Source organism: Fragaria vesca, linkage group LG6 (genome assembly GCF_000184155.1).
Source record: "Fragaria vesca subsp. vesca linkage group LG6, FraVesHawaii_1.0, whole genome shotgun sequence".
Lineage (NCBI taxonomy): Eukaryota > Viridiplantae > Streptophyta > Magnoliopsida > Rosales > Rosaceae > Fragaria > Fragaria vesca.
In genome coordinates, this window is record NC_020496.1 from 24,532,545 (window position 1) to 24,555,092 (window position 22,548).

The 22,548-nt window shown below is 38.7% G+C and overlaps 2 protein-coding genes across 3 annotated transcripts; one reads left to right on the plus strand and one right to left on the minus strand.

Moving 5' to 3' along the window:
• The first annotated feature begins 375 nt into the window (after nucleotides 1–375).
• Nucleotides 376–2,782, plus strand: LOC101299500 (transcription initiation factor TFIID subunit 9-like). 2 transcript variants are annotated; one of them, XM_004303645.1, is made up of 3 exons: nucleotides 376–1,031; nucleotides 1,617–2,044; nucleotides 2,293–2,782. In XM_004303645.1, exons 2-3 carry the CDS (start codon nucleotides 1,787–1,789, stop codon nucleotides 2,563–2,565), a joined length of 531 nt encoding a protein of 176 aa, XP_004303693.1. In that variant the 5' UTR covers nucleotides 376–1,031; nucleotides 1,617–1,786; the 3' UTR covers nucleotides 2,566–2,782. The 2 variants fall into 2 exon arrangements, with proteins under 2 accessions (XP_004303693.1, XP_004303694.1); XM_004303646.1 differs by having other exon boundaries at nucleotides 1,694–2,044.
• Nucleotides 2,783–3,050: 268 nt separating this feature from the next.
• Nucleotides 3,051–6,691, minus strand: LOC101299975. Its single transcript, XM_004303647.1, has 5 exons — nucleotides 5,529–6,691; nucleotides 5,241–5,426; nucleotides 4,363–4,823; nucleotides 3,666–4,176; nucleotides 3,051–3,554 (listed from the first exon to the last, which is right to left on the minus strand). The coding sequence occupies exons 1-5, from the start codon at nucleotides 6,255–6,257 to the stop codon at nucleotides 3,246–3,248; spliced, it is 2,196 nt and encodes a 731-aa protein (XP_004303695.1). The 5' UTR covers nucleotides 6,258–6,691; the 3' UTR covers nucleotides 3,051–3,245.
• Nucleotides 6,692–22,548: the final 15,857 nt, after the last annotated feature.

The window sequence follows — 22,548 nt, forward strand, 5'->3', positions numbered from 1 at the left end:
GATGCGTCCAAGGCTCCTCAAGAATCAAAGGAATGAGATCTTTGTTGGGAAATCTCTCTCCTGAATTTTTTTGCACCAACAATAAGTGTCTGATAGTCTTTAAAAAATAAAGACGTGTAACGTAGTCCTGAGTAGCAACGTGCACTTTACTAACACAAACCGACCTGACACTAAGCCATATGTCCATAACAGGAACGAAATCACATGTACCGGATTTTCCAGTGCCAACCTTGTGCCAATAATAAGAAACTGACACGTGGAGTTTTACTTAACAAGATTTAACAGGAGTCTAAGTTAGTTTTGATTTTATTTTTATTTTTTCATTTACTCTTTTGACTCTTTTCTTCTTCCTTCTCCACAGTTCAATCTTAACTCACCCACAGTTCCTCACCCACAGTTCAATCTTAACTCAAACAAAGCTCCAAAATATACTCTCTTCAAGAATGGAAACAAAATTTCCCCAATCGACTTCCTCTTTTTTCAGCCCCAAATCTTAACTCCTGCAAATTTAAACGTTTTTACTTGATCAAATCCCAGCTAGAGTCCTAATCATTACAAAAACAGAATTCGAGCAAGCACGGAATTCTGTCCACAAAGCACTCGTCTGAGACGAAGCTTCAATCACTGGTGACGAGTCCGACGCGGACTTATAGCTGGAAAAAGGCGAAAGAGTTGGATCCTAGTCGCCAGTAAATGGGTCGATATACCGGGTTGAGATCTGACTGTTTCTGATCTGATTGTGTCTGATCTAATTGGATTTCTTGATTGAACAAGGAAGAAGGAACGGCATAGGAACTACGATATCACTGCCATCTCTTTTTCTTTCCACTAAAACCAATCGATGTTAACAGAGTTAGAGTCGAGTTAAGTTTTGTTGAGTGGATCTCCACGTGTCACTTACTTATTGTTGGCACAGGTTTGGTATAGGGAAATCCGGAACAGTGATTTACTCCCGGTCACCAAAGCCCTAGCTTTGACACCAATCACTCACCGCTCTCTGTCTCTCTGACTACACGGCGATACAAAAGCAGGTACGATAGCCACCTCCTTCTTTACTCATCGTTGCTCTCTATGTCCAATTCTTGATTTGAATTGTGTATGTATGTAAGCTCGATTCAGAATGTAGAATAATCAAAACATGAATTCCTGCTATCTCTTTAGCAAAACCCCACCAGCAGCTGACATCAATGAATCCTACAACCTAATAAATTCTTGATTTTGATGGAAATTGTCAACTGGTATAGATCGAACTTTCTCGAGCAATTATATGTCAGATTCGAAATTTCTGTGTCTAAATTTGTAGAGTAATTCAGATGTGCGAATTTTCAATGAAGAAGAGATATTGAATTGGGGGTGAATTAGAAAATGCTGTTCTTAGGCGAAAACTTCCTTCATGCTGGCTTTATTTAACTCTCATCGTGTTCCCGTCTTCATTGTGGTGCTTTCCTTGTGACCCTTGTTGTTTACTTTGTTTCAATTTGCCCTCATAGCAGCTATAGCAGACTTTTCATTGTTGTGTTTGCCTTCAATGCTTTACATGACTCGAGTAAATTGTTTTACTGTTGTGCTAGGTTGTTAAATTCTGTAATTTTTTTGCTCAATGCTATTCTGTGCAGGTTATTCACATTATTTCATTCTTGGTGTCGAAAAGACTGATAATCTTACAATAGCTGTGTACCCTGCATGAGTCCAGATTACTGAAAAACATTACGACTTTGTCTGTTTGGAGTTTTACTCGATTCCAATAGCTCTACCCCTACCTATTAGAAGTACCAGAAACCAGAAAATGGCAGGGGAAGAAGAGGACTTGCCGAGAGATGCAAAGATTGTGAAGACGCTGCTAAAGTCAATGGGAGTGGAGGACTATGAGCCTCGGGTTATTCACCAATTCTTGGAGCTATGGTATCGATACGTGGTGGATGTACTCTCTGATGCTCAAGTTTACTCTGAACACGCAGGCAAGGGTTCCATTGATTGCGATGATGTCAAGCTTGCCATTCAGTCCAAGGTCAATTTCAGCTTCTCGCAGCCCCCTCCAAGAGAGGTACTTTACTTCAGACCCCTTCTTTTTCACATGCTAAAACCGAGTTTCGGATAATTGTAGAAGAAATGGATCAAAAAATACACTGCGCCACGTGTTTAAGATCAAACAAATACATAATGCAAATGACATCAGGTTCTCTGTGTTTCTACTGTGCAACGTGTTTAAGATCGAACAAAGATATAATGCAAGTAGCATTGGGTTCTCTTGTATCTAGGACATTAACATTTACATCCTTTGTTCTTAATCAGGTTCTACTGGAGTTGGCCAGAAACAGGAACAAAATCCCACTGCCAAAATCCATCTCAGGGCCGGGTGTGGCGCTTCCACCTGACCAGGACACCTTAATCAGCCCAAATTATCAACTGGCATTCCCAAAGAAACAAGCAGCTCAACCAGTTGAAGAAATGGAAGAAGATGAAGAAGCTGTTGAACCCAATCCACCCCAAGAGCAGAAGCCTACCGATCTGCCGCAGAATACACCCCACAGGGTATCTTTCCCCCTTGTGAAACGCAACAACTGAGGCTACACATGGTATGTCATCCAAGAAGCTGCAGTTGACTTTGGACTAGAGAGGCCAGAGCAAAACTATTGCAAACTCATAATATATGTTCATCTGTAATTGATTGTTATACATGTACTAGAATTTTAAACATCATATGCGTTTTTTTGTTGTTGTTGTTGTTGTTGGAGAAACGAAAAAAACATCATGTGCGTTACTTCTGGTATCTGTTCCGTTTACACTGGCTTTGACGCTGTAGTTTAAATGATTCCTCATGTAAAGGACCTGAAATATTTTCCTTGTAACATCATACTGATAGGAATATGACATCTGGATTGCTGGGGAAACACAAAGATTTCCAAATAAAATAGACTGCGTTAGCATTAGCCATTAGGTGAGGATACGCTCGTCCTCGTAAGTGGCAGCAAAGAGAACTCAGACAGTCATTTTCTGCATTATTTAGGTTCATAATAAAAAGTAAGCAGCAGCATAATGAAACAAGTCTTGTTGGAGATGAAACATACGTCGTGCATTCAATGTGGGAACTCCCTAGATATAAACCGTTTTACACCTTGATGAATTCAGTTAGCCATCAAATAGCAGAACCATGTAGCTGTTTTGTACAAATTCTTTTGATTTTATATACAAGAATAACCTGTCCGCCCCGGAATACACTATAAATGGGACAATCAAGCACAAGGTTATCTTCTCCAGCCTACCACACTTCTGGCAGGAGAGCCTACACTTGACACAGTCCTGCCCCGGTCATACATGCGTTGGATTTCTTCCCTGTACTCTGTTAATGACTTGTCAGGAATAGCTGGAGTCAGCTCCACTACATCCCCCATCTGCAGCTTGCATGTAGGATCACTCACTGGCATTTGGTTCAGCCTAGGCCTTAGTTCTTCCTTCAGTGGGAGTCCATATGTTGTCCATCTCATGCTCCCGCGCCCAGCTTTTTCAACCAGATCCATAATCGTCGAGTTTGCAGCAAATTCTTGCACAGACATCTGGAATTTTAGAACAAACAAGGTCAGCCATACAATTGTTAAACAAACAAGTGTATGTTAACTTTACCTAAAATCCGGCTAAATCTGAATATGAAAGTTTTGGAAATAAACCTTGTCATTCTCTATCATGATGACGAACACTGGCTCATCCTCACCACAGTGGGATTTGTAAGAATAAGGGCAGTCATCGGAATGAGAAGGAAACGTGCAAGGTGGCCTGATTGAGTCGGCATAAGTAATCGATGACCTGTCTCTGCTCATTGCCTCGCATTGCCAAGTAACCACCCATCTTGCCCACTCAACCATCTGAAGCACAAATGATGGGTGCTTACAATCACCTTCCTTGTATCTCCAATGAGCAGCAAATCCAAACTCAGCTTGCAAATGCATCTCCTTTGTTCGAATTTGCACTTCTAGGGGAACCATGCCTTCACCCATGACCACAGTGTGAAGTGACTGGTACCCATTACACTTGGGTTGTGTTATGTAGTCCTTGAACTTCCCTGGAACCTCAGTCCATAGCTGTCGAACAACTTCCAGTGCCTGATAGCAATCTTCCTCTTTCTCAACAATCAAACGTAGCCCATGTATATCATGAATTTCACTCATGTTCAGTTTTTTTCTGCACAAAGTAAACCACCCGATTTGTCAACTAAAATTTATGAGCACCAAAACATGCAACTTTGCAGAACTTTCAAGATGCATCATAATCCAGGACTAATATTTATAAATAAGCCTCTTATTTAATTTCATGCAGCAAACATAATTTCACTAGTAAAAAAGCCAAGAGCAGAGAGGAAGAACATACTTCAACATTTTGCAGTAGATACTATACAAGCTCTTATGCCGTCCACAGAGGACATGGTAGGAAATGGCTTTTTCTCTAAGAGCTTGGTCTAATATCGCTGTGGCAGAAGTAATCATTGCATCATCAAATGAATCTTCAAGCTTAGACGATAGCTCTTTGTGTTGATCTGGATTGAGATGCTTAAAACATAAATTTTCTAGCTGCACCTTCCAGCTCGAGATTCCTAGTCGGTTAGCCAATGGCACAAAGATCTCCAAAGTCTCTTTTGCAAACCTTTGTTGTTTAGCTAAGGGCAATGCATCCAGGGTCATCATATTATGCAATCGATCAGCCAATTTAATGAGAACAGCTCGAGCATCTGCCATGGCAAGGAACATGGTATGCAAACGGTCTGCCTCAACTGTCTTGCACGCAGTATTATTATCACGGGCAAGCTTGCTCAAATGACTTAGCTTTGACACCTGAGTAAATAACGAAATTCCAAAGGATCAGTTCATTATTCAAACAAAACAAGAATATAATAATCACGCAAGACAATGATAACACCCTCCTTCACTAGAATATTTTTATGCTTCATAAAATAGACACAAGGCAATATAAGCAGTATCTTCCCCGCATCCAACCCAAAGAAAGACAAGAGAAAACTAATTTAGCAAAATACTGCAAAATTAAAGCCCTTGTGTATCTTGTGGATCATTACAGCTACAACAGCATACACATGCTTGGTGTCAGAAACATATTAGTGATACTTCATCGACTAGAAAATGTGTATTACAAAGGAAAACAATTGCTAAATACTACTCGTACACTAACAGAAACTAGTCCAATTATTCCTATTCAGTCACACAATAAAGTACTGAAAATTCTCATTCTCTTACCCCTTCAACTAAATCAGCAACTCCTGCTCCAAATTTTCCATATATATAGTCATAACTCATAACAGAGTCATCAAGCGTGTCATGCAAAAGCCCTGCAGCAACAACTGTGGAATTAGCCCCGATCAATGCGAGCAGCACCGCCGTTTCAACACAATGCTGCAAATATGGATCACCACTTGCTCGCATCTACAATAAAACAATAGGATACAGCACAAAACTTCTCAAACACAATTCACCAAAACCCCAAACTGATAACAAAACCACTCAAAACATTCAATCCAAAATTACCTGCCCTCGGTGTGCTTTCTCAGCCTCACAGAAAGCCTTGATAACAAAATCTTCATAGAAAATCTTGTGCCGCATTTGCGCGCCCATAAGTAACTCCCTTGCATAAGGCTCGAAATTGCCATCCCCAAAGCCATCCTCCATATTGAAAGTCAACTCATCAAGCACAGCAGCAGCATCATTTCCTACTTCAAAGCTCGGCGAGGCATAATCCACACAAGTTGACCCCAAAGCACCCCTCACAAACCCATTAAACAACCCATTACTCCCACACCGCATCGAATTCAAGCTCACATCCCCATTGCTACTCCTCTCCCTCGCAATTCTCATCGGAAGACTCCTCGCAGAGCTCGAAACCCCACTGCTGCTACTCGAAACCGGTCCCTGGAACACTGAAATCGGGCTCTGATCCCTATTATTCATCGAAGCCCCATTGAACTTGCTCTGCGAATACCGAAACGAGCTACTCAATTCCTTCAGCTCCTCACCTCTATCAGGCCACATCGAGCCTAACTCCTCGCCTCCTCCACCGGAAAAGCTGGAACAAGACGAAGCATGCTTCACCGTGGAGGAGGAGAACAAGCACGATAAGCCCCCCACCGCCGGCTTCTGCGACGTGGACGGCGTCGAGGCCGCGGAAGACGAAGATCGGGAGCTCAATTCGAAATCAAACGTGGCGTGCGAGCACACACTGCTCGGCGGCGTCGCGTACAGAGCAATCGGAACCGTCATAGCTTCTGAAATCACAATCCCAGATCGAGAAAACTAAGCTTTTCTTAACAGAAAGTCACTTACTTCCCCCGAAAAAAAAGAAATCAAACAATTTCGGAATTTGAGACGAACCCAATTGAATTTATGAGGCGGGAGGTATTCCCAATTGAAGATCAAGCCTTTCTGCGACCTGAGACGGAATGAATCTGTACAGAAACGAATGAAGGGAAAAAGTGTAACGGGGAAGAGATACGAGCTATAGTTTGATAGGATTTTATAGAAGCTAGTCAAAGACGCCGGGAAAAAGTTGCGCGAGAGCGAAAGACAGAGAGAGGGAAATCGAGGAAGAGAGAATTGAAGAAGAAGGAAGGGAATGAAGAAACTTCTTTCTTCTTCGTCCTTGATTTTTATTGAAGACGAATCTCTTTCCCTTTCTCTTTCTCTCTCTCTGTTTTTCTTTCTAGCTTTTTCGATTTGTTATTGCTTTAACGCCAAGGAAATTAAATGTGGAAATCCGTTTGTACCCCTGGATGTATAAACGAATAACAGAGGCAGAAAAAGGATTAAATCTCACACCTGGACCAGATCATGTTTAATCTAATTATAGAATTCACTAGCTGTGTTCATGTTCTTAAGTCTACCTGTGTTCATGTTCTTAACTAGAAAAACAAATTGAAAAAAAATACTTTTAGAGAATCCAGTGAGTAATTATGAGAAATAACATCGACTATTGATTGACAACAGAATATCTAATGTCGAGTTTTATCATATATTTTTTCTATTACACAAAGATTTACATTCTCATTTGGACCAGTCACAACAAATTTGGGTTCACTGCCACGTCTCAAAAGAGTGTCTATGACATTAAGTAACGTTGAATGTTAAATTTGTCAAGTAACAAAAACTATTTAAGAAAGTAAAACTAACATCGATCAAAAGGGAATAATATGCCTCACTTTGAAAGTACATTGTAGGCATCAAATTTCCCCTTGATTTTCTTGCATGTACGCATTGCCGGATAGTGTTTAGGAACAAAATCTTGAACTAGATCTTATAGATTATGTGTTTATCCGAACCCAAATGGACAAAGAATAAATTATGGTAATAAACTCGTGAGCCACCAGAGGATTAGAATTAATCAACGCGATTATTCTTTATTTTATTTTTTAACGTAGGTTGAATTATTCGTTCATCTAGAGTGTATTATTTTTATGGTATGTACCTTATCTACTTGATTAGTTTTATATTACTGATACAATTAGTTGTTGAATAGAAAACTGAATAGAAAACTCGATTATTAGGGGTTGCTTAGCACTATGGACAAAACTTTCATACTTGTCTGCCTTTGTGATGCAATCAAGCTTTTGGTCCAAAGCTTAATGAAGTTGAATTAAGTTATCTGCAAGTATATGAAATATGATTGCCAAGATGAATATGGTAAAGCATGCGTGGATCCTAACTGGGTGTTAGAGGACAAATGATTGGATTAGAGGAGTGTCCAAATTTAAACTCAATTAAAATTGTTGCGTTGCGTCTAAGGTATAGAAGAGTGCAACATAAGCAAAGTGTAGTAATAGATGCACATGCATGATAATTGGCGGTGTGCTTGACAGTGACAAAGTTCAAATCACATCCCAAAATCACGTAGACGAACACGAATGTTGTCATGCAGTCACACGTCTTTATGTAGTTTGACGATACAATACATGTGTGAATCGTTGATGTGTGACGGTGTCTATATATCTGTTTGTTGTGTGTTATTTCTATTTAACGTATATGTAAGATAGAGTTCGGTGGTGCATTGCGGTGAACGTATACGGTTTTGCTTGAAGAGCAATGCAATCTCATGTTTAAAACATTTAAAAATAGTAACTGTGGGATCGGTCACAAACTTGAAAATTTTACCTTTACAAAGCTCGAATTACATCCCAAAATCACATAATTGAACACACGCAATATGCGTTTGACGAAACGTAACATGTGTGGAAGCATAATTTCAGTCACTGATGGGTGATGTATGTCCATCCGTTATACGTTATTGTGACGTGTTGCGTATGTGCTCAATAAATGTATTCGTTTCTTACTTGATGAGCTATTAATGCTTTCTCATGTCTAAAATATTTAAACAAGACATACATGCGCGTTAAATGGAAAACACAAGAGCAAATGCCTATTTAGTACTAATTTTAGGAAGTTTTAGGCCGGTCTAATGAAAATAAGATTCCATTGCCCATTCCAATTATTCAAGATAAAATGACAAATATACCATAATCTAATAAAAACCCTACACTATCTTCTGCTTCTCCCACCTCTCATTCGCATCTCTCATCGGTCTCTCTCTTCTCTCGATCTCGTCAGCAACATCACAGATGACGTCCATCACCGACCAAAGGTCTCGGCTCCTCCTCTTCCAGATTGACGCTTCCCTCTGCTCTCATCTGTCGTCACCACCGCCATCAAACCGGTTGATTTCACCAGTTGGCCGGCTTCCTCTACCTCGACCTCGACCTCGAAGTAACCAGATCTGTGAGAAGGTAGCAGCAATCTTCGATGCAAGCCAAAATCTGAGCTCTGATCTCCAAGCCACCTCTAGGCGATGCGTACCGAGCTCGCCGATCTCCGTCACTTAGTACGGCAGCCTCCGATCAATGCTTCCCCTTCCTCGGCTTCAGTTCAGAGCATCTAGTTTGGCTGAAGTTCAGAGGAGAGATGAATAACGACGCGGCTGAAGATCGATGCGGGACTCCTCGCGGCAATTGACACCGAGGTTTGGAGTTGTCTTTAATTTGATTATGATATTTGTAATTTCGATTTTGTGGTATGGAGTTCACTTTGGAAATGTGAATTTATGGAGATATTGTATTGCATGTTTACTACCCCCAGTAGAAGTTTACTAGGGGTAGTAAACTTTAATTTTTCACATATAAGTTGAGTTTTTGTTGTTTTAAAGTGTATATTGACCTGAGAAATATTGTATTGCAGGTTTACTACCCCCAATAGAAGTTTACTAGGGGTAGTAAATTTTATTTGTCTGCATCTAAGTTGATTTTTTTTTGTGTTTTAATGTATATACTGACTAGGGAAATATTGTATTGCAAGTTTACTACCCCAGTTGTAGTAAACTTTATTTTTTCACATTTAAGTTGATTTTCATTGTTTTAATGTGTATAATGGCATTGGAGCTACTGTTTTGCAAGGTTACTACCCCCAGTAAAAGTTTACTACACATCTAAGTTGATTTTTCTCTGTTTGAATATGAATTATGGCATTAGAGCTACTGTTTTGCAAGTTTACTACCCCCAGTAAAAGTTTACTAGGGGTAGTAAACTTCATTTTTTCGCATCTAAGTTGATTTTTCTCCTTTTAAATGTGAATTATGGCATTGGAGCTACTGTTTTGCAAGTTTCTACCCCCAGTAAAAGTTTACTAGGGGTAGTAAACTTTATTTTTTCGCATCTAAGTTGATTTTCTCCATTTGAATGTGAATTATGGCATTTGAGCTACTGTTTTACAAGTTTACCACCCCAGTTTTTGCATGTAAGTTGATTTTTCTCCGTTTTAATGTGAATTATGGCATTAGGGCTACTGTTTCGCAAGTTTACTACCCCCCAGTAAAAGTTTACTAGGGGTAGTAAACTTTATTTTTTTGCCAGTATGATTCCGGCAAGATCCGATGGGTTCCGGTGAAATTTTTTCCAAAAAATCTAATGAGACTCTGGCGTCTCCGGCGATTTTCCGATCACTATCAATTTTCCAGCGACCGGTGACCGGAATCCGGCGGCCAGTGTCCTGTGACAGGAATCCGGCAACCGGTGTTCGGCGACCAGAATCCGGTGACCGGCGCCGGTGTCCGGTGTGCTTCCGGGAAAGTCTTCCCTTCTTCTTTTTCATTTTTTCTCTTTAAATAAAGGTTAAGGGTAAAAAAAATCTTTTAAAATATCATTTTATTGTGATTTTATTAAAAACTTGTGTATTTGGGCACAAAAGAAGTACTTTGTATTTAAATGGGCTAACAAAAAAGATTATCATTAGAATGGGGTTTGACTTTTTTGATTTTGTGCAAATTGTCTTTTTCCCAAAACACAATGAATATATACAAATTGAGACTTGATGATTACTTATACCTTAATATTTTTAATCGGGTAAATAACTCAAATGCTACAACTAGTTTTTCGTAAGTCGAATTTACAACCTTCTACTTAGTAAGAGGAGACTATGTTGTTCCTTATACCGTATTTGGGAGGAGGAAGAACCGAAGAAGAGGAAAAACAATCAGTAATTGCTGTTTTATTTTATTTACGGAGGAAAAGGAAATAAAATATCTAAAATCTGAGGGGCATAATGGACAATCAAACAGAAATTTCCCCGCGAAAAATAGAAAACCTAAAATAGAAATGAGAGATAATTCTCTACATTTCTGGACGAAGCACCCGGAACATTATAGCGGTCCGCGATAAGGACCACCCCCAGCCACCATACATAATATTATTTAATTCCCTCCATTTATTTCCGTAATTTCCCGATTCATATAAAAACTGTATTTAACTGCCAGATTCAGTTTCGTGGGTCTGTAAGGGAACAGCAAGTGGCACTCACACGTAAGGGACTACGCCACATGGTCAGCAACCGAGGCCAACACGTGTTCGCCTTTGACGGCTGTTAGGTGACCGTCTGTTTGTCACTGTACGACGAGTCACTCTCCCGGCACATGCTCACCGGCTGAGTCAGCTCCGTAACTCAAGGGGGGACTTGTCCATCAGGGAAAATCGGACGGCTAGAGTGGAGGGAAACGACTTGTGGACTCTGATTTACTAGACAATGGCCTCGTCATTGAGGTTGACTTCAAGTTGAGCACACTGCACACGTACTCTTGGTCAATTTTTTCCTTTTTTTATCCTTTCTGTTTCTATTTGTATTTTCTGAGGTATTTCATATTTGACCCTTCTCAAAAAAAAAAAGATATTTGACTTTGTTTTAATTTTGGTGTCGACGGTCTGAAACCATTTTGAATTATTGGCCCTTTTTTGGCAACAACTTCAATAGTTTGGTGTAATAATGTGAGACGTTGAAATAGTGCTACTATGCAAAGGAATTTGGTGTTGGTGGTGATTTTCAGATGGCCAGATTCATGATTTATTAGAAGACAAGATTTCGGAAGACAAAAAGTAATCGAGCATACATTGCTAGTACGATGGACTATTCTTCCCTTCCTTGAGGGTAGATTATTCAATAATTTAGACTTTCTTTTTCACGGCTACATGGACGTTTGTGTGCATGAAGTCTCAAATCACAGGAGTGAATCACTATTTTTATTACTAGAAACGAACATAGTCAAGTTTTTATTTATTATACATATACAATATTGTTTAGGTCTCAAGATTAGTAATATAGTATTCATTATTCGACCAAACAAGTCATATTTGCGTGAAGATCTATATATTTGTTCAAGTATATATGTTTTAAATGCGAGAAAGTAAAAGTAATACACTTATGCATAGATCAAAATCCAAAGCTAGAAATCCATCAAGCGGAAAACATATACTATGAAATTCAACCATGTCTTAAGTTTAAGCGTAGTTTAGTCGAAACATATACTATGAATTTTTTTTTTACAAAACAGTGCATAAATGAAACAACCTCAAATATCGTAAATAGTCCTTGTATGTTTGAGTAACAGGTTTGAATCGCCGTACTCAGATATCGTATACCTTCCCCAAACTCGCACTGGGTGATCGACTGTGTGAGTCACATTTTTGGTATTGCAAGATGGAAGTTTTTGCAGGGAGGGAGGGAGGGTGCGTGTGCAAAGTGAATGCATGCGTGAGTAAAGCTCTTGGTGTTGCGTCTCAAAGTGTAGCCCAAAACGTGGAAGATAACTCATGCATGTGTTGGAATGTAGCTCCATTTTCATTTCCATGCACGCTACGATTACTAATAATTGATCGTATATTGATATTTGATAGAGATAGGTGCACCCGACTTTATGGTTTGAATATCCGACTTTCATTTTCTTGATTATTTGTTGTTGAGAAAATAATGAAGAACCCAATAACGGAGCTAGGATGAGAATATCACATAGGCTAATTGTAGCATATAAAAAAATTTGTTTGACGAAACGAGAAATGTCAGGACTCACCCCAGATTTCATCCTAAAATCCGAAATGAACCATGCAGGAACCACCTCTAAAGGAGATGCTACCGAAAAATTTGGTATAACCTCTCTTAAAAATAGACAACCCTTCCTAAAGCCACCTGCAAACACACTTCTAAAATCATATTCCAACCTTGTACTCCTTCTTGCTCCCTAAGTTCATCACATCTCTCAAAATACATCAAACCTTAATCAACTAATAACAATCTCAAATAGTCATCAGAGCATATCTAAAACGAAAGAAAAATAATGAATAAAGAATAAGCGGAAGCAGCCTCTGACTATGCTTTGACTCTATGTACGCTCGACCTCGAATAAATTTAGCCTGCAAACTGGGCAATTAAAACCGAAGGGCCCAAGGGAAAATAATTTAAAAACGTTAGGTCATCTCCAATAAGGTGAGTCAAAACCCATACTCAAACCTATATTTTAACTCACCCAAACCCATTATTATTCAAACTCATATTCCATCTCCAACCATTATGTCAAAACCTATAATTATACCCAAATTTTAATCATTTTATATAATTTGGGTATGAGTATGGGTTTTGGTCATCAACAAATAAATAAATTTCATATATAGTGTTTAGGGTTAAATGATTTATATAACAACAAATAAATTATATAAATCATACATAATAATTTAATATAATATGTTGTCCTAGTTAAAATTAAATTAAAAATATTTTTATTTTTAAAAAATTAATAACTTGCTATTTTTATACCAAAAGACAAATATGACGTGACATTGCATGTGTTAAATGTTGATAGGATTGTGAGATTGCGGGTTAGATTTTTATCTGCCACGTGACAATGTCTATCTTCTCAATAATTACATATCCGATAAGATTTCGGATCTCGAATTTTGGGTATACTTTAGCTCCTCGTGTCGTTGTGTGAGAGGCTAGTGATGGATCCACCGCCATTGTGGCTGCATCATCCGCACGTTCTTGTGCAAGTCTAGTCTCCTCCCTAAGTTGTAGCCTATGTTCGAGATCGCGATCTCCTTGGTCTGCAATTCTTTTCATTTGAGCTAAGAGTTGAGATGTGTCATCTTGCTTGCATCTTTTCTTAGCAGCCCTTTGAGCTTTTTGGCCTGGAGGGCGTGCATGCACATTTGAAGGGCTTGGGGTTCCCTCAATAGGTGACGGACCACTAGAGATTTCATCACCAAGGATGGATGTTTGCTAAACTTTTATGTATCCTTCAATATTGGCCAACAATACGCAAATTTAAACTCCTCTCCCAAAGATAATGTATGATATACCGACCTAGCTTGCACTTCCTATATATTCATACAAGAAATAATATATAAGTCAATATTAATTGTCATAAACATAAACTAATATTAGCATACTCCTTATATTGGGTTATAAACAAATAAATACTACCGGTCACAAACATATAAACAAGTAAATTAAACATATTTTATGAGGATGATTACCAAGTTGGCGGCATTTTCACCACTTGCCTGAGCGGCCTCCGCTTTGGTAAGAGCTTCACGTCACCTTGTGCAACCCGGTCTAATCTTTCTCGAGAAATTTTGATAAATAACCACTATTTGACTCTTAAATTGAATTTTAACCATCAATTTAGCAATCAATGAAAAATAACCTTCTATGCTAAGAAAAAGACACAGGTGCCCTTTACTAACCAGATGCTCAAATTTGTGAAATCATGTTAAGTGCTCTTGTTCAATCAACTTCAACTCTCAAACACTTAATCTACTGGCAATCCCATGACGACCTGCTTCAATACAACTTTGTAACTTCGCTAGACCAGACCTACAAAAGCTGTGGGTGAAATAATTTTGAAGACATTTGATTAGCCTAAACGAAATTTCAACGCGACCTTCAATATTGCATCCCTCTCTGCACTCTTTTAGGACCTAAGGATTTCGTTATCTACTTTGTTTAATAAGAAAAATACAAATGGTTATACTACATCATGGTCTGAAAGATTTAAGGCTAATGCTAGTTTTCTGATTAGTCTGGATTTGATTAATGATTATTTAATTTCTTGATGATACAATCGTTTACCCTTATCTCTAATTAATTCCAGATGTAACTAATCATAGTCGATTTCTTTTAGTATTTGATAGTCTGATACTCTAGTTGTACTGGTGATCCGATCGGTAAATTTTGATGAACAACGCATAGATAGATTGGATCATTGGAATAATGAGAAGGAAGAGAATTTTGCATAGTTTATAATATTTAGGGTATTTAAGTCTTTTGACACTTCAAAATGGTTAGAATTCAACTATTTTTCAAATGGAGGTCAAAAATCAATTTGAATGCTGAAAAGTTGTCATTTATCTAAATTTCTCATCTTTCTCCAACGAGCTTCACACCCTCCTCCTGATCTAATAACGGAACCGGGTGGCTTGCAAGCTTCATACACTTCCCATATACGATCCCACAATTTTTTCTTCTCTTGACCAGTAGCTTTGTCACCGTCTTCACCAACCGCAACACCGCCATGCACAACGACACATCTTCGGGGTTTTTCCAAGCTTCTCTTCTAGGTTTGGGGTTGGACATCTTTAAAAAAAAAAAAAATTGAAAACTAGCTAGATCAAGAATAATTATGAAAATAAAGAGCGTAGAAGGAGGAGAGAAGTTTTGGAGTGAAAAATTATGAAGAAGGTTGATGGTATTTTTATAGACATTGGTGCAAATTACTGTTCCAACGGGCAAAATAATTTTCTATATTTTCCTCAAATTTTTTTCCCTTATTTTTCAAGTTTTTTTTCATTTGAAAATGTGATAATATATCATTTTTTCTTTTTAGAATTGAGTTGATCTGGACCTTTTATTTTGAATGAAATGAAATCTGGGTCATCAAAAATTTGACCGTTGTAAGCCCACATTGCGGCCTCACGTGGGATGACCCACTCTGTCAGCTGACTCCAACGCGTGCAAAGCGCGTCGTCGTCGTCCTTCCTCCCGTTTTTTGTCTGCTAGCGCACGTCTGCAATGAAGACATCTTCTGGCGCGTTACTCCTGGCATATGGCGTTCCCTTCATGTGCAGCTGCTTTGTAGCGGATCCTACGCCAACCCAAATAAGTTTTCTCCCTACAAGTCGACCTAAAATGGGTCGTGGGTCAGATAGGAACCCATATATGGGTATAGGTTTTGATTGTTGGAGATGGATTTTTATGGGTTTTGAGTATGGATATGGGTATGAAAAGGATTGTTGGAGATGCCCTTAGAGTGAGTGGACAAAAATAAAATTAAATAATATAACAAACGTAATTTAAATACTTTCCCACATCAAACTTTAAAAACTTACCTGCACGCAACTTTGATAAACCATAAAAGAATGGACAAACCAACGGGGCTGGTTAATTAAATAAAGAAATCTCGTCAAAAGAGATAAACCAGCCCCGCTGGTTAATCAATTACATAAAGGAGAAAATAACACAAGGGGAAGAAATATCACTATGTTAGAGGAGCTTCCAAGGCTCGGGTCGGTGCCTCACCTATGGTGAGGACCGCTATAAAAGCTAACCAGTAATGAATAAGAATGACTCTAATATGGTGACTAAAATCATACAAAAATCACTTAAATCCATAAAGCTTCCCCAAGATCATGCAAACGGTACGGTTCCTAACCATATTTGAAAATTATCATAAGAAATTAAAATAAAACTAAATGACGTGTCTCACACGTCAAAATATTCTCAAAACCATAATTATAAGCGAGATTTAATTATCAAATATAAATTGTAAATAATTTCATAATCTGAAAATACTCGCTAAAAATATTCTCAATGTCAATATCGATAATCCACAAGTAAATGAGAAAGTTATAAATAGAGAACTACCGAAAATCCCATTTTCGGTAATCTTTTATAAATCTCACAGTCATCAAAATAAAACCGATAATAATTATATCCGGAGTCATAAAGAATATCAAAACTCAAATACCAACGTTAAAACCCGAGCTCAAATCCATAAATCATGACCAACACTTAATCAATGCTTCAAACTCAAATAAATTCAAGACCATATCATAAACCGAAATTATAATATAAGCTCGGTAAATAGAACAATAATTTCTAAAATAAAACATGCATGCATATTCCTTTAAAAACAAAGTGTCCACTCACAAATTTAGGCATAAGCCCAACGATATCTGAATCGCCACTCAAGCGAGGTCCCCTCGTATCTTGGCACAATAAATATGTTTAGAACTACTCTTCAATTTAGAAAAATAAATGTTTTAACTTAAGCACCGAAATCCTTCCACCTTAACCCACTAACTAAACTAGGTTTAAGATAATTGGATTTTCACCAAACTTCAACTACAACGTCACTTTATCGATTATAGCACTTTAGGACCATAACCAAGAAAATTCAATGGTCGGATCTATTCTACCAACCGCCAAGTTCTCCAATTTTTGAAAAATCCCAAACATATTCAAAACTTCACCAAAATTCTCAAATTTCATACCATTGGACTCCCCTCATCAATAACAACTCAAATAGCTCAAAAAAAATAGCCCAACGTGGCGGCCCCACCGTCTGCTCCACCGGCAGTGGTGGCCGACCACCCCCAAATTCCGACCACCACCGACCACCACCATATTTTCACACAATCATCATCTCAACATTCTAAACAACTTTCCTAACTAGCCTGAAGATCAATTTCAAGCCTAAACATGTCAATCGAAACAAAACATAAAAATCCCAAATTCAAAACCCTAGAATTTCAAAACTTCAAATCTCTTTACCTAGATCGAAATAGGTTGAATCCTTTTGAGGGTTTGCTGCTCGGGATGAGACCTTCCAAACGGGATAAGAAACTCCGGCTATGGTGGCGGGAGGAGAGAGTTCCGGCGAAAACTCCATCTTGCACAGTCGCCTCTTCTCAGCGTCATTCCTCCCTCACGACGGCGCGACACGACCAACCACCTACTTAGACTTGAAGAGGATGTTCTAAGCTTTGATTTGATACCTAGCTCACCCCTAACTCGACCGGATGGCGGTGAACGGAGGCGAGGAAAAGCCGGCGAAAGAGAGGCGCGGGGAGAGGAGAGAGAGAGAGAAAGTAATTTCTAATTTTTCTACTGTACCCCAACCGGTAAGTTTCCCTTTTTATACTCCCGACTGAAATAGTAACTTTACATTTTACACAATAACTTTTACATACGAACTCCGATTTTAACGTATAGCATGTCCACATATTCGTATTAACGTCCTCTATGACTTCCTTAAAGAAATTTTCCCAAAATAATTTTCCTACAAAAAGTCAACTCTAGAGTCCTCAAATAGTAAACGGTTACTCAAATCAGTAAAAGGTCAAAGTAACACAAAAGTAAACACCCGCAAATTAACTTAAGAACCGGGATGTGACAAGAAATTTGAAGTGAAACACCATGCAACAAGAAGAGTCAATACCAGACAAAGCAACCTATAGATCATAATATAGAAATCTGATTTTCTTCTTTGAACAAGTTTTCGACACAAATCAGACAGAGAATCTAAGGTGTGAAATGCTACACCTTGAGTCATATCTTTCTTATAATATGCACACTCCAATTCCAAAGTAAGAAGGTCATCTTACACAAAATCTTGAGGATAAAAGCTCTTAGCAAGAAGGAGTACCTTTTGAGTTTTAAACATGCTGAACTTATCATGAGGATCCAAAGTGGAAGTGAGCGTAAGGAGTTCACAAGATCTGTCATTGAACCTCTTATTTAGCACACTTAATTGAAAGTCAAGTACAACATTGAATACCTCTACACGGAAGTGGAGCTCATGTGTGATAAAATTCTTCTGTTGACTCGGACGACCTGTGCCATCCAACCAACGAGAACTCATATCAAGTATATCAATATTATGTGTCTCACAGAAAGATGCAAGAACCATAACAAAATCATCCTAACCATTATCTCTCATGTCTTGAAGAAGTTCTTTTGTATGATCAATAAACTTCATTGCTTCTCCAATGTCAATGGTTTTCCGTTGTACCACTTGACACAGAACTTTTGTAACTTTCATGACTCTATACATCAAAGTCAGACAAAACACAAACTCAAACGATCTCATAGCTCTTAGAATATCACTAGCTTATCCCTGAATAGGTAAGGTTGCAGTGTCCATCATATGATCCAGAGTTGTCATGGTTGAACCAAATAGTTCAATCAAACTCTTAATAGAACGAAAATGAGAGCTCCAACAAATAGTAGCAGGTCGTTACGAAGTACAAGTTTGATTAGAGCCCGTACCTGTTTGAAAATTGCAAATAAGTACAATCAAGAATAAGATATCTAGTGATGCAAATATAATACAAATTTGATTAGCGTCATACCTGTTTGAAGATTGCCAAGAGCTATCAAAACTTGGATTTCATCCTCTCTAGCAGCTTTTAGCGCACCTTTGCGCTTAGCAGATTAGCAGATGAATCCACAAAATTCACAACCAATAATAAAGTAGAAAAGAAGAGATATGTATCATGAACACCCTTAGCCGCACCATTTAATGCTAGTTGCAAACGATGAGCAAAACAATGAACATAATATGCATATGGACAATCCTCAAGAAACAATGCTTGTAAACCATTCCAAACACCACTCATGTTACTAGCTCCATCATATCCTTGATCACGTATATTTTCCACTTGCATATTGAACATATCAAGAAATTTGACAATTTCCAATTTAAGAGTTAATGAGGTTGTATTAGGAACACTCACTATCTTAAAGAACCGTTCTCGGATGAAGCCATGACGATCAACAAACCTCAAAACAATAGACATTTACTCCTTACCAGCTGCATCTACTGCTTCATCAACAAAAATGCAAAACTTTGCATCACCAACTTCTTCACGAATCATTTGCCTCACTCCTATTACCTAGAATATTCAAGAGCTACTTTTGAACATGTGGAGAGTTGTACTTGGCATTTTCAGGAGCATTCTCTAATATAACCCTATCATCATCACTAGCCATTTTTTTCAAAAGACTTTCTAACTTGCCTAAAATTTACAGCATTAAGAGAGATTGCAGATTCATCATGGCCTCTAAAAGCTTGTCCCTGGTTTGCTAGAAGTCTCGCAGCCTCTATTGCCGCCTTCAACCTAAATCGATTATGCTCCACCACTTTTACCGTTCTTTTTTAACAAAAACTCTCTCAATTTGTGTAGCCAAATTTCTTAATAAGTTCCACTTCTCCATTGCTTCATTATGTGGACTCTCTATACCCCTAATATGTATTGTGAGCACATTTTTACTCTTCCAATTTCTCACCCCATCTACAGTAAATACATGGTGAGGAGTGTTTTCTTTATCAAAAAGAAAACATGGGAAACAATATAGCTTGTTTTGATCCTCTGAGTACTCAAGCCATGGATGCCCTTCAAACCAATCAAAGTTAAACTTACGAATTTGAGACCCATGAACTGAAAGAGGATAATTTTTCAACTTAGGTTGACATGGACCTAATGCAACATAAGCTTTTCGAATGGCTTCACGTTGATTCACATGATACTTCCATAGAGGACATCGTTTGCCCGGATCACGTTTAATGACATTGACATTGTCATATGGATCAAACTCATTCCTTTGAAACCCAAGTAAAGAAGACTCCAAAGATGGCTCTTCAGTTACTGTAACAGCAATTGTAGTGCTTACAGAAGCTTGTGAACTTGCACATGATGATGGTTGAGCACTCTTTTTACTAAACCATGTACTTATATCTTTTGATCTAGGTCTTTTAACATGATCAATTTGTTCATCAGACATTATGTAAAATTCATCAACATATCAATCTTCTATTTCTGTCAAATCAAAATGGATGTGCCTCAGATATATATAAACTCACACTAAATATTTACTACACAAACAACAATCAAAATTTAGTACTCCCTATTCCCTAATGAATTCTATAGTTTGATTCAAAGAATCAAAGTTTAGGCAAAAAGCCATACCTGAGGAAGATAGAAAGTAGGGATTGGGATTCGGGGACTAGGATCAGTGGGATGGCCGGATGGGCATCGGGCGACGACGTTGGGCGAGTCGATGGGCAAAGGAGTGAAAGGATGACGACCAAGCTAGGGATGAAGGGATTGAGAATAGATTTGGGAATGAGAACAGTTAGAAGTTAGAACACACGCACTAGGCTCTGCCTCGAAATCAAAACTTTTATTTTTATTTTTTTAATTTATTTTATTTTATAGAAGTTGGTTTTTTTTTTTGGGCTTCAACTTCACCTGGGTTGGCTCTGCCCTTGGAAGAACCCAATGCCAAGAGATCATCATGGCATCCGTTTACCAAGAAATGCTACTTCTACTGGTTTGGATAATGTACGTGTTGTATGTTGATTATGATGAAATTAGTGTAGTAGGCTTTGATTCAGTGAACATAATTCACCATAGTTAAGGTTAAATCAGTTTAGACCTGTTATGTTTCCTCCCGAGTATAACTGACGGTTTTTTGGTTGTCTCGACCTAAAATTAGTGGCAGTAGGGCTTACAACAGTGTTTGTCGGTTGATACTTTAGGGTTTACTTGCAACCTCATTGTTGATGGTGCTGGTCTTGTGTAGTGGATCTCCTTGAAGTGAAAAATGACATGACATTCTCATCTCTGAAAAGAAATCTCATCAAATAGTTGACAACTTAAAAGCCATAAGTCACACAATTTTGACAAGAGTTTCAACAAGAGAATTTGGTCAATCTATCTATGCTAAAGCAAACTAATTGTTCAATGAAAACATCGCCTCCTATGAAAATAATCATTCAACAAGTCACACTACCAGGACAAGCACTTTAGCCGACGAAAAATTTTCATCGGCCTGTCAGCTTAATTCGTCGGCTAAGATCTTAGCCGACGACCTTTCGTCGGCTAAGATTTCGTCGAGAAAAGGTCGTCTGTGATGACTTTAGCCGACGACACATGTAGAAGTCGTCGGCTATAGTCCAGAGTTTAGCCGACGAAAAAAATGTCGTCGGCTATAGTCTAGACTTTAGACGACGAAAAAATGTCATCGGTTATAGTCCAAACTTTAGCCGACGAAAAAAATTTAAGGTATTCGTCGACTATAGTCTAGAGTTTAGCAGACGAAAAACATGTCGTTGATTATTTCTCCGACTTTAGCCGACGAATAATTTAAAATATTCGTCGGCTAAAGTTTGTAATAAAAAAATAAAAACATCTATAGCCGACGAAATATAGTTTATTTCGTCGGCTTTATAGGGATTTAGCCGACGAATTAAAGCGTATTTCGTTGGCTAAAACTTATTTTAAAAAAATAGAAACTTTAGCCGACGAATTAAGGAGTTTTTTGTCGGCTATAAGTCCATTCCAGAAAAAAAAAACCCCGAAATTTCTGAATTACCATTCCAAGCAAGCTGCAAAATACACCAAAACAATTCCATATAACCAACAACAAGCACATAAAACTATATAATTCATTCATCAACTACAGAAAATCTAAATCATCTAAATTAATATCCGCTTCTGGGGGCTGCTGCGGAGCTTGCGGCGGCTGGGGTAGCGGTATGGGCGGAGGCATGGGCGGAGCCGGAAGTCCCTGAAGCTGGGCAGCTGTAAAGTCCTGCATGTACTGGAACATCTGCTGCTGCTGGGCCTGCTGGATGGCATGTATCTCGGCAACATAGGCTGCCTGCGCGACATTATAGGCTGCCTGCGAGGCATTATAGGCAGCCTGAGCAGCTTGCTGTTCTCGTAGTCTCTGAACTTCCAACTCTAGCTGAGTCGTCCTGGTAGTCGTGGACGTGGACCTGCTGCTGGTCGAGGCTGTCTTTCGTTGAAATCCTGGAGTGGTCTTTAGGACCCCCTCGCCTTTCTTTCCTAGACCCCGGCAGTAGAAGTTGTTTGCTCTCGGTGGGAAGGCTGTGCCCATGATCCTCGCTCCAATCGTCGGATCCGAAGTGTCGATCCGGGACATGGCTTCGGACATCTCTTCCTCCTGCGTGTCCGACCATGTCTCCCTCGCTATAGCACTCATCACCTCGTCACTAGCTTCTCTCACCTTCGCCTATATGGATAGGAAAAAAATTATTAATTAACATTTTGACATATATATAAGTAAATTTAAAAATTTAAAAACGTAAGATGACTTACAATATCCTCCTGGGAGTCAGGATATGCCTTCTCGTACGTATAGACGTACCGGTTGACTTCTGGATGTT

Coding starts and splice junctions, on each gene's coding strand:
- LOC101299500 (XM_004303645.1), top strand. CDS start 1,787: ATGGCAGGGGAAGAAGAGGACTTGCCGAGAGATGCAAAGATTGTGAAG. Junction 2,045..2,292: donor CGCAGCCCCCTCCAAGAGAG/GTACTTTACTTC, acceptor GTTCTTAATCAG/GTTCTACTGGAGTTGGCCAG.
- LOC101299975 (XM_004303647.1), bottom strand. CDS start 6,257: ATGACGGTTCCGATTGCTCTGTACGCGACGCCGCCGAGCAGTGTGTGC. Junction 5,427..5,528: donor AGAAAGCACACCGAGGGCAG/GTAATTTTGGAT, acceptor GTTTTATTGTAG/ATGCGAGCAAGTGGTGATCC. Junction 3,555..3,665: donor TCATGATAGAGAATGACAAG/GTTTATTTCCAA, acceptor CTAAAATTCCAG/ATGTCTGTGCAAGAATTTGC.